Consider the following 12,095-nt stretch of genomic DNA (forward strand, 5'->3'; position numbering starts at 1 on the left):
TGCGGGCTGTATGACGTCATTACATGTTTCGGCATTAACCACTCCTTCTTCAGGACCTGAAGAAGGCGTGGTTAAGGCCGAAACGCCTAGTGACGTCAGACGGTCTGCAGGTGTCCAGGCTCCGCCCACTGCTCGTCCTTCCACCCGCTTGTTACTGCATAACAGATGTAAGTGCATATTGAAGCGTTTATTTATCTATTAAAGGGGTAATGCACCATTGGAGCGCTCCTGTCTTGTTTCATACAGCTAACTGGCACCACCCAGTATTCAGGGCAGCATCTAGGAGCTTTTGTGTAGGCCTGTTAGTCCCGGGCCAGAGTTTGCGCTTGTGTGATTACATCTGATGGGGTGTGTTGGCTTGTGTTTGCAGCTGATCTGGCTGGTGCGAGAACTGGTGAAGAGCAGCGTGCTCGGAGCAGATGGCGTCTGCATGACCTTCATGAAACAGATCGCTGGTGAGTTATTCATGTGCAGATCCAGCCAAAGCTGTCTGTTACTTTTATGTCTACTGTTTAAAGGTTCAAATGTCCTCGTCAAGCTTTCTATTCCTGTCCGAGAGATCCCTCTTGCTTCCTGTCAACAGTGAGACTACAGGAAGTGAGAGGAAATCTCCGCAACAGGGGCATAAACAGCTGTAAATCTGACAGATGTTCCATGTCTTCCCCACTCTTTCAAAAATGGGAAAAAAAGAACATCATCCCAATCAGTAGCTGATACCCCCTTTCCCTCGAGAAATCTTTACCTTTTCTCCAATAGGTCATAAGGGGGGTCTGTGTGGATGATATTTGGTGAAACCCCTCCCACAATGCTATGTCAGGACCATGGTCCTGACAGTTTGCGGTCTGGGAACCTCATTGCATTGTGGGAAATAACAGCTTTTTTCCAACAGTCAAGCAAGCAGCATCTCCCTCTGTGCATAGAATTCTCAGTAATGAACATTCTGTACAGATCACCTGGCAGAACGAAAGATGTCACCACTAGTGGTAAGGGCCCGTTTCCATTACCCGCAGTGCGATGCAGCTACATAGACGCATCACACCGCGGCTGTACTATAACCAATGGTTTCCATTGTGGGCTGGTTATGTGGTGCAGAGCAATCCAAGAATCTTTAGCATGCTGTAAATTCTTGCACGGCCGCATCCGCACGAATCCATGTCCATCTCCTCCATTCACTCCGCGCGAAGTGCCCATTAAAGCCTATGGGACTTAGCGCGCGCATAGGACTTTGCGTGCGTAAAAACTTTGCGCACAAAACTTTGTGCGCGATCTGATTAAGAAATCCGGCGCTAACCTACTTAGCACCCTGGTTAGCACGTCTAAAGACTTTAGACCTGCTAAGTAGGTTAGCACTGCTTTGTGAATCAAGCCCATAGTGTCCTTATCTTATCCAAAATAGGAAGCTTTTGTTTAAAATGTGAAAAAAAAAAAAGGAAGCTTTTGGTTATTTGCCTACTGTGAAAAACTCATTACTGTAGCTTAAAGGGACTCCGAGCAGTGCAGAAACTATGGAAAGATGCACATCATTTTAAAGCTCTCTTTCTCCTCTTTCCAATGATATATAAACCGCCACCCTACGCCTTTTAGTTTTCGCTATTTTCGCGATTGAAATTGCCGCGGCCGCGATTTCGATCGCGAAAATAGAGAAAACTAAAAGGCGTAGGGCAACGAAGTAGGTGTCTTCAGAAAGAGGAGAAAGAGAGCTTTAAAATGATATCCATCAAGCCATAGTTATATTGTATTACACAGGACGACACTTTCCCCAGTGTCAGCAGCGCCATTCTGCTGAATGCAGCTGCTGACTTTGACAAAAAGTCACCCTGTGTAATACAATATAACTATGGCTTGATGGATATCATTTTAAAGCTCTCTTTCTCCTCTTTCTAAAGACACCTACTTCGTTGCCCTACGCCTTTTAGTTTTCTCTATTTTCGCGATCGAAATCGCGGCCGCGGCAATTTCAATCGCGAAAATAGCGAAAACTAAAAGGCGTAGGGTGGCGGTTTATATATCATTGGAAAGAGGAGAAAGAGAGCTTTAAAATGATGTGCATCTTTCCATAGTTTCTGCACTGCTCGGAGTCCCTTTAAAAAAAAAACAAAGCGAAAGACTTCCCACAATGCAGCTGGCACTGCACACTTCCTGCATTTAGGAAAAGCCACCCAGAAGGGGGGGTTACATATATTCTTGGTGTACTGAGTATTTTTTGAGATTTTTTTTTTTATTTTTGAATGTTACAACCCCCTTTAAAGGCCCCAGGATAGGCATTTTTCCATTAGTCATCCTGGCTTCGGCATAGGAAGTGCTTCTTATGTCATGAAGTTTGCTGCACTGATGTGTGCGCTCTGCTTCTTTCTGAAGATGAGATATTGCTGTGTATGGGCCCCCCTGTGTACCCTGACATGGGATGCTTGACACGAACTCAGACACGGCTGCAGAGTCGGTTTTACTGCCTCTACATATCTGATGCTGAGAGACGATGTAATCCCGCACCTGCCACCAGAGAGCTGCTGGCACCAGCGATAATCATGTAAAATGTAATTACTAAGCTTGCTGTAATCTCAGTAAAATGACTTTGTCTGTTTCCCTCTCACCTCTTCTCACATCACCGACTCCCAGGTGGCGACATCTCTGCCAAGAATATATGGCTGGCTGAAAGTGTGCTGGATATCCTCATGGATCAGAGGTAGGTGGTCTACCTAAATGTATCCTGTTCCTTCAGCAGTGACTTCTGATTGCACCAATACATGAGGTACACCGGGGCCTTGTCCTCGGTGATGTCACTGCTCTCTAGTGAGTGGACAGGCTGCATTCTCAGTGATGTCACTGCTCTCTAGTGAGTGGACAGGCTGCATTCTCAGTGATGTCACTGGTCTCTAGTGAATGGATAGGCTGTATTCTCAGTGATGGCACTGGTCTCTAGTGAATGGATAGGCTGCATTCTCAGTGATGTCACTGGTCTGTAGCGAATGGATAGGCTGCATTCGCAGTGATGTCACTGGTCTCTAGTGAATGCATAGGCTGCATTCTCAGTGATGTCACTGGTCTCTAGTGATTGGATAGGCTGCATTCTCAGTTATGTCACTGGTCTCTAGTGAATTGATGGGCTGCATTCTCAGTGATGTCACTGGTCTCTAGTGTATATATAGGCTGCATTCTCAGTTATGTCACTGGGCTCTAGTGAATGGATAGGCTGCATTCTCAGTGATGTCACTGGTCTCTAGTGAATGGATAGGCTGCATTCTCAGTGATGTCACTGGTCTCTAGTGAATGGATAGGCTGCATTCTCAGTGATGTCACTGGTCTCTAGTGGATATATAGGCTGCATTCTCAGTGATGTCACTGGTCTCTAGTGAATGGATAGGCTGCATTCTCAGTGATGTCACTGGTCTCTAGTGAATGGATAGGCTGCATTCTCAGTGATGTCACTGGTCTCTAGTGGATATATAGGCTGCATTCTCAGTGATGTCACTGGTCTGTATTGAATGGATAGGCTGCATTCTCAGTGATGTCACTGGTCTCTAGTGTATATATAGGCTGCATTCTCAGTTATGTCACTGGTCTCTAGTGAATGGATAGGCTGCATTCTCAGTGATGTCACTGGTCTCTAGTGAATGGATAGGCTGCATTCTCAGTGATGTCACTGGTCTCTAGTGGATATATAGGCTGCATTCTCAGTGATGTCACTGGTCTCTAGTGAATGGATAGGCTGCATTCTCAGTGATGTCACTGGTCTCTAGTGAATGGATAGGCTGCATTCTCAGTGATGTCACTGGTCTCTAGTGGATATATAGGCTGCATTCTCAGTGATGTCACTGGTCTGTATTGAATGGATAGGCTGCATTCTCAGTGATGTCACTGGTCTCTAGTGGATATATAGGCTGCATTCTCAGTGATGGCACTGGTCTCTAGTGGATGGATAGGCTGCATTCTCAGTGATGTCACTGGTCTCTAGTGAATTAATAGGCTGCATTCTCAGTGATGTCACTGGTCTCTAGTGTATATATAGGCTGCATTCTCAGTTATGTCACTGGTCTCTAGTGAATGGATAGGCTGCATTCTCAGTGATGTCACTGGTCTCTAGTGAATGGATAGGCTGCATTCTCAGTGATGTCACTGGTCTCTAGTGGATATATAGGCTGCATTCTCAGTGATGTCACTGGTCTCTAGTGAATGGATAGGCTGCATTCTCAGTGATGTCACTGGTCTCTAGTGAATGGATAGGCTGCATTCTCAGTGATGTCACTGGTCTCTAGTGGATATATAGGCTGCATTCTCAGTGATGTCACTGGTCTGTATTGAATGGATAGGCTGCATTCTCAGTGATGTCACTGGTCTCTAGTGGATATATAGGCTGCATCCTCAGTGATGTCACTGGTCTCTAGTGAATGGATAGGCTGCATTCTCAGTGATGTCACTGGTCTCTAGTGGATATATAGGCTGCATTCTCAGTGATGGCACTGGTCTCTAGTGGATGGATAGGCTGCATTCTCAGTGATGTCACTGGTCTCTAGTGAATGGATAGGCTGCATTCTCATTGGTGTCACTGGTCCCTAGTGAATGGATAGGCTGCATTCTCAGTGATGTCACTGGTCTCTAGTGGATGGATAGGCTGCATTCTCAGTGATGTCACTGGTCTCTAGTGGATGGATAGGCTGCATTCTCAGTGATGTCACTGGTCTCTAGTGAATGGATAGGCTGCATTCTCATTGGTGTCACTGGTCTCTAGTAAATGGATAGGCTGCATGCTCAGTGATGTCACTGGTCTCTAGTGGATATATAGGCTGCATTCTCAGTGATGGCACTGGTCTGTAGTGGATGGATAGGCTGCACTCTCAGTGATGTCACTGGTCTCTAGTGGATATATAGGCTGCATTCTCAGTGATGGCACTGGTCTGTAGTGGATGGATAGGCTGCATTCTCACTGATGTCACTGGTCTCTAGTGAATGGATAGGCTGCACTCTCAGTGATGTCACTGGTCTCTAGTGGATATATAGGCTGCATTCTCAGTGATGTCACTGGTCTCTAGTGAATGGATAGGCTGCATTCTCAGTGATGTCACTGGTCTGTAGTGAATAAATAGGCTGCATTATCAGTGATGTCACTGATCTGTAGTGAATGGATAGGCTGCATTCTCAGTGATATCACTGGTCTGTAGTGAATAAATTGGCTGCATTCTCAGTGATGTCACTGGTCTGTAGTGAATAAATAGGCTGCATTCTCAGTGATGTCACTGGTCTCTAGTGAATGGATAGGCTGCATTCTCAGTGATATCACTGGTCTGTAGTGAATAAATTGGCTGCATTCTCAGTGATGTCACTGGTCTGTAGTGAATAAATAGGCTGCATTATCAGTGATGTCACTGATCTGTAGTGAATGGATAGGCTGCATTCTCAGTGATGGCACTGGTCTCTAGTGCAGTGTTTCCCAACCGCTGTTCCGCGGCACACTAGTGTGCCGCGGAACGTTGCCTGGTGTGCCGTGCTCTTATCCCCCCTCCCGCCCGTCCCTGCGGCCGCCGCTGTTATTACCTTAGCAGCGGCCGCTCTCCCCTCTCCAGACCATGTATATGCTAGCAGCGTATCTCCGGCTGCTCTGTGTGATGCACTGATGCGGAAGGAGGCAGGGCTCGGTTACCATAGTAACGGCGATACATATCGCCGTTACAGGAAGCCGCTGCCCTCCTTTCTTCCGCATCAGTGCATCACACAGAGCAGCCGGAGATACGCTGCTTGAATATACACGCGCCGGAGAGGGGAGAGCGGCCGCTGTTAACAAGGTAATAACAGCGGCGGCCGCGGGGACGGGCGGGAGGCACTAAACTGGCTATACTGGGGCACTATTCTGGGGTACTATACTGGCTATCCTGGGGCACTAAACTGGCTATACTGGGGCACTATTCTAGCTATACTGGGGCACTATTCTGGCTATACCGGGGCACTATACTAGCTATACTGGGGGGCTATACTGGGGCACTATACTGGCTATACTGGGGCACTATACTGGGGCACTAAACTGGCTATACTGGGGCACTATTCTGGGGCACTATACTAGCTATACTGGGGCACAATACTGGCTATACTGGGGGGGCTATACTGGGGTACTATACTGGCTATACTGGGGCACTATACTGGCTATACTGGGGCACTATACTAGCTATACTGGGGCACTATACTAGCTATACTGGGGGGCTATACTGGGGCACTATACTGGCTATACTGGGGCACTATACTGGGGCACTAAACTGGCTATACTGGGGCACTATTCTGGGGCACTATACTAGCTATACTGGGGCACAATACTGGCTATACTGGGGGGCTATACTGGCTATACTGGGGCACTATACTGGCTATACTGGGGCACTATACTGAGGCAACTAAACTCCCTACACTGGGGCAACTATGCCAGCTATGCAGCCGCACCCCAGCCCCCCCCCCCCCCCCCCCCCCATAGCGGCACTGTCCACTAGGTCGCGCAAACAACCGGGGGCCGCATCGCCCCCACCGCGCGCGCGCCGTTCCCCGGAGAAAAATTTGGTCAGACAGTGTTCCCCGGGCTGGAAAAGGTTGGGAAACACTGCTCTAGTGAATGGACAAGTCCAATAAATCAAAACACAAAAGTGCAACATACATCTACAAGCAGAGCTCTCAGTATACGATCTACAAGCTTAGTAATCGGTGTGCTCAGGTGTTAGCCCTTTTAGAAAAAACTGAGGCTTTTGCAGATAAAAAAAAGATCTTTAAAAACTTGATAACATGACCTGAGGCAGCATAGTTGAAAGATCTGGTAGTTGACCCTCTGTATAGGTCTATGGCTGCTGCCTAGAATGCGTCATCCTACTGATCAGACTGCAAGGGGGCGGGGCACAGACTGAGAAGCTTGCGGCCCATCTCAGTGACAGTCCATGCTACAAGAAGTATCTGTGCTTCTGACCAAGTATTTTAAAAGTGAAGTATTTGACATCAGCTAATCAGAAAGTTTCTACGTACATCAAAACTAAACTCGGCCACCAAGTGCCTACACCAGGGGCCCTCAAAGTGGGTGCTGCGGCACTCTGATGTGCTTCGAGCACCTGCCAGGCGTGCCTTGCCACTCATCCCCATCCATTGTGCACTGCCATCAGGTAATGCAACAGCACATTGATATACAACGGTTGGACCCTATGGAGGGGCAATGCTGTCTTGACTACTTAAAGCGGACCCAAACCAAACATTTTTTTAAATAAAAAATAATTTAGTTGCACCACTCTGACACATACAAAGATAAATAAACACTCCTTCAAGCCTATGAGCATTTCAGTGCATGCTTTTTACCCTTCTCTTTTCATAACTAGGGTTATACTGGGGGGCAGCCATTAGCAATTCCTCCATTGCCGGACACCATCTATTCCACCAGTTTGCCGGATTATTTGCCGGCAATATGACAGGAAGGGAGGGGTTCCTTCAATAAATGTAAAATATTTTATATTTGTCATCATGCAGCTGAAAAAGGGCTGCTATTTATTATTATAATTTAGAAAATAGCTTTTATTTCTGAAATCTTGTATTTTTAATTTGGTTCCACTTTAAAGAGGGAATGTGGCCTAATGATGCTGTTATGACCTTTAATAGGCAGCACCTCCCCCTCCTAATTAGGTGGCACCCCCCCTTAGTAGCTAGTGATTAGCTACGGGTGGGGGAAGGGGTATGGGGTTGCCATCTAATTGGGAGGGGTGGGGTGCTGTTATGGTGTAATGGACATTTTTAAAATGGAGGACGGAGAATTCCATTGATCACACCGCTCTGAAAAAAAGCTTGACGGTCCTCCAGCAGACAAACAGGACGCAGGACAGGAGAAAGGGAGTAGACTACATAGGAGGTAAGTATGACCTGTGTATGGTTATTTTGACTTTTTATTTTCAGTTCAGGTTCTCTTTAAGATCCCAATAAACTTTCTGTGTGTTTGTGACTCTGTCCAGCGGTGGAGACAAATCGTTGAGTGCGGTCTGTGTTTAGTCAGGCTATAAAAGGGAAAGGATTGTGAATGCCTGTCAATGGGCAGCTCTTAATCACACCGCTCTGAAAAAAAGCTTGACGGTCCTCCTTGGTCACCCTGCCCGTCCCGATCCGTCTGCCCACCGGCCTCTCGGACCTGAAATCCGAATGTCCTAGTTTCAGCTCCACGTTTCTCTATATTAGCATTCTGGTAATATGCTACACAATGTATCATTCGCCATTGCCCTGCTACTATAAACAATTTCCTGCAAGCTGAAAGATTAAAGGTACCCATAGACCTGACGATTATGGGCAGATTCCTGATGGTTTGCACCACGCTCCGTCGTTTGCACAGTGTGCGCCACCCATATACCTACATTACCCCAATCACCATGCGTTAAAGGGAACCTTAACTGTAAGAGAAAAAAAAAAAGTTTTACTTACCTGGGGCATCTACTGGCCCCCTGCAGCCATCCTGTGCCCTCGCAGTCACTCATGGCTCCTCTGGTCCCCCGCTGCCAGCTAGTTTGGTTTTTGCCGACTGGGAGTCGGCCGGCCGCCATGCTTAAGTTTTTACGCATCCCTGCTGGTGCAGGAAGCTATCGCAGACATCAACAAGTACATTTAGGCGTTACAGGTGTAATGCGTAAAATGTTACGCATTACACCCGTAACACTTAAAAATGTACATGTTAATGTCTGTGATAGCTTCCTGCACCAGCAGGGATGCGTAAAAACGTACACATGGCGGCCGGCCGACTCCCAGTCGGAAAAAAACAAACTAGCTGGCAGCGGGGGACCAGAGGGGCCATGAGTGACTGCGAGGGCACAGGATGGCTGCAGGGGGCTGGTAGATGCCCCAGGTAAGTAAAACTCATTTTTTGTTTACAGTTATGGTTCCCTTTAAAGAGAGACTGAAGGGAAATGTAAAACAAAAATGATACTTACCCAGTAGAGAGAAGGCTCTGGGTCCTATAGAGCCTTCCCGTTCTTTTCCCGGTCCCTGCGTTCCCCCACAGGCTCCCCCGTTAGCAGACCCATGGGTTGTAGACTGCTCTCTTTTGGGTTGGGCTGACTTCAGCAGTCTTCGGAAGCACTCAAGCTTCCGAAGGGGGGCCAATCCGTACCGTGCACATGCGAGCCCTCTCACGTGCGCAGTACAGAGCCACCTGTCTTCAGAAGCCCGAGTGCTTCCGAAGACTGCACGGTTAGCGCTCTCGTCTTGCAGCGCTGGGTCCCTGGATCGAATCCCAGCCTGCATGGAGTTTGTATGTTCTCCCCATGTTTGTGTGGGTTTTCTCCGGGTGCTCAGATTTCCTCCCACATGCCAAAAACCTACAGATATGTTAATTGGCTTCCCCCAAAATCGGCCCTAGACTACAATACATGCACTACACTATACATACATATTATTATTATTATTATTTATTGTATTTATAAAGGGCCAACATATTACGCAGCGCTGAACATTAATTTAGGTTACAGACAATATTTAGGGGTACAGCAATATGACAATACAAGAATACATGCAAACCAGATCACACAGCACAGTATGAGTACCATGTAATTCTTAGTCAGTCACTGGATGGAGCATGGAGATTAGGCAAGTTAGGTTCACTCAGATGCATAGCATGGGTTCACAGTAATGGAGGTGCATGATCAGGTAGGACACAAAAGGAGGAGGACCCTGCCCAAAGGCTTACAATCTAGAGGGAGAGGTAAGGACACGAACGGTAGGGGACCAGAGTTCAGCTGTAGGTTTAGAGCACTTGTGAGGGGTAGTAGGCCAGAGTGAAAAGGTGAGTTTTGAGGGCTTTCTTGAAGATGTTGAAGGAGGGGGCTGCCCTAATGGGTGGAGGTAGGGAGTTCCATAGTGTTGGAGCAGCTCTTGAGAAGTCCTGGAGGCGCGCATGGGACTGGGTGATGCGGGGGGCGGTTAGGCGAAGTTCATTGGAAGAGCGGAGTGAGCGGCTAGGTGTTTACCTCTGAGTAAGATCGGAAATGTAGGTTGGACAGGTTTTGTGGACAGATTTGTAGGTCAGACACAGTATCTTGAATCTGATTCTGGACTGGATAGGAAGCCAGTGGAGGGATTCTAGGAGGGGATCTGCTGTGGTGGAGCGATGGGAGCAGTGGATAATTCTGGCTGCTGCATTCATGATGGACTGCAGTGGGGCTGTTCGGGTCATAGGGAGACCAGACAGCAGGGCATTGCAGTAGTCAAGGCGGGAAATTATGAGGGCATGGATGAGGAGTTTGGTGGTGGCAGTGGTCAGGAAAGGGCGAATCTTACAGATGTTACGAAGGTGGAAGTTGCAGGACGTACATAGACATATAACTATGGTAGGGACTATATTGTGAGCCCCTCTGAGGGACAGCTAAGTGACAAGACTATATACTCTGTACAGTGCTGCGTAATATGTCAGTGCTATATAAATACTTAAATAAATATAAGACCCAGAGCCTTCCCTCTCCTTTGAATTTTACCTTCTGATTCACTTTAAAGGAGACCTGAGGTGAAAATAAACGAATGAAATGAACAATTGTATCTATTCGCCTTTTCCTAAAAATGAATTTTTAAGATTTTGCACAGTTTTATTTTTGTATTTAAATCTACTTTTTAAGTGTTTACTGTTTAATTGTTTTTGCTGGCAAATATGCCAATTTTGCAAGTATGCCAGAGCTAGCAAGGCCAGAGTGCTAACCACTACCAGGGCAGTGCAAAAATTATCCCACTCCAACGACTCAGTTTATGAAACCTCCTACTCAGGGTACCCAAAGCTGCTCCGACTCCACAGCCCTGTCCACTCTGCCTCTGTGCCGTCCAATGATGCATGTTAAGTCGGCTGGTGATCGCGCATATTGTCGCCTCCGGGAAGTACCGTTCTCTCATATGTCTTTCCTCGCCTCCTCAGGTTTATTGGATTGTTTGTTCGGAAGGGGTGCTCAAGACGGTTTCCATAATTTTGTTTTATCAAGAAATTCAGACAGCCCAAAAATAGCAATAAAAAGTTTCCAAAAATAGCTGTGAAGAATAGCGTTCAGAGTCCTCGCTCCACATTCCACCCGATCCCAGCGCTGTTAAAGGAGCACTAACATGCAAAAACGAAAAAACAAGCCTACATTCATACATACAACACATATAAGACGTACATTTGTCCCACAGTAAAACGCACCATGAATTAGAATACATTTTCTATGGCCCTATGACAGCAGGTATTCATCTAACCGCTCTAAACCTTTTACCAGCTGGTTAAAGTGAACCTCCGGACTAAAAATCTACTCAGCAGAACTGAAAAGGCTTGGTGTTTCTGTAACAGTTTCACAGCATCAGAAATTTGTTTTTCTTACCAAAGCATCATTTTTAGCTGCGTTTTTAGCTAAGCTCCACCCATCAAAGAAAAAAAGCCCGGGCTTTTTTTCCCTGATGCTGTGCAGAGCATGATGGGATTTCCTATGTTATTCACGTTGCCTAGCAACTGGGAGAGGTGCTCAGGACACAGGACAGTTGGAACTGTGTCTCATGCTCCCTGTCACCTCCTTTCAACCAAAAAGATGACTGCTATCATGAAATCAAATGTTTTCCTGTTCTTTTAAAACAGTGTGGGTAAGAGAATTTATTACCTATCTATTTTAATTAGCATAACTAATGTAACTTAATGACAGTATGTTTGTTTAGGCTGGAGTCCCTCTTTAAGGAGAATCTGTTGTGAAAAAAATAATGTACTAAATAAATGTAATTATTTTTTTTAACTAAATCAATTTATAGATTTAGTCAGTGTTTGCGCATTGTAAAATCTTTCCTTTCCCTGATTTACATTCTGAAATGTATCACTGGTGGTGACATCTTTAGTTCTGTCAGGTGATCTGTGCGGAATGTTCGTTACTGAGAGTTCTATGCACAGAGGAAGATGCTGCTCGCTTGGCAGTTGCAATTTTTTTACAATATTCATTTATAGATTATTTAGTCAGTGTTTGTCCTTCCTCTCCCTGATTCTAAGGGCCGGCTCACATGGGCTTCTGCCCGGTTTCCAACAGCATCTTGTTCGGCGGAGCTTTTTTTTTTTTTTTTTTTCGGTGACGGCGACTCGATCGGCACTTTTCATTCTTGCAGGGAGATGCAAA

At 46.4% G+C, this 12,095-nt stretch overlaps 1 protein-coding gene across 2 annotated transcripts in view; it reads left to right on the top strand.

Annotated features, from left to right (window-relative positions):
* INTS3 (integrator complex subunit 3) overlaps window positions 1-12,095 on the top strand; it is a 192,651-nt gene that overhangs the window by 74,861 nt on the left and 105,695 nt on the right. For both annotated transcript variants that reach the window (XM_068252424.1, XM_068252425.1), the window contains exons 5-6: window positions 371-455; window positions 2,617-2,683. In XM_068252424.1, coding sequence (XP_068108525.1) covers window positions 371-455; window positions 2,617-2,683 — 152 coding nt within the window. The remainder of the gene's footprint in view (window positions 1-370; window positions 456-2,616; window positions 2,684-12,095) is intronic.

Source organism: Hyperolius riggenbachi, chromosome 9 (genome assembly GCF_040937935.1).
Source record: "Hyperolius riggenbachi isolate aHypRig1 chromosome 9, aHypRig1.pri, whole genome shotgun sequence".
Classification (NCBI taxonomy): domain Eukaryota; kingdom Metazoa; phylum Chordata; class Amphibia; order Anura; family Hyperoliidae; genus Hyperolius; species Hyperolius riggenbachi.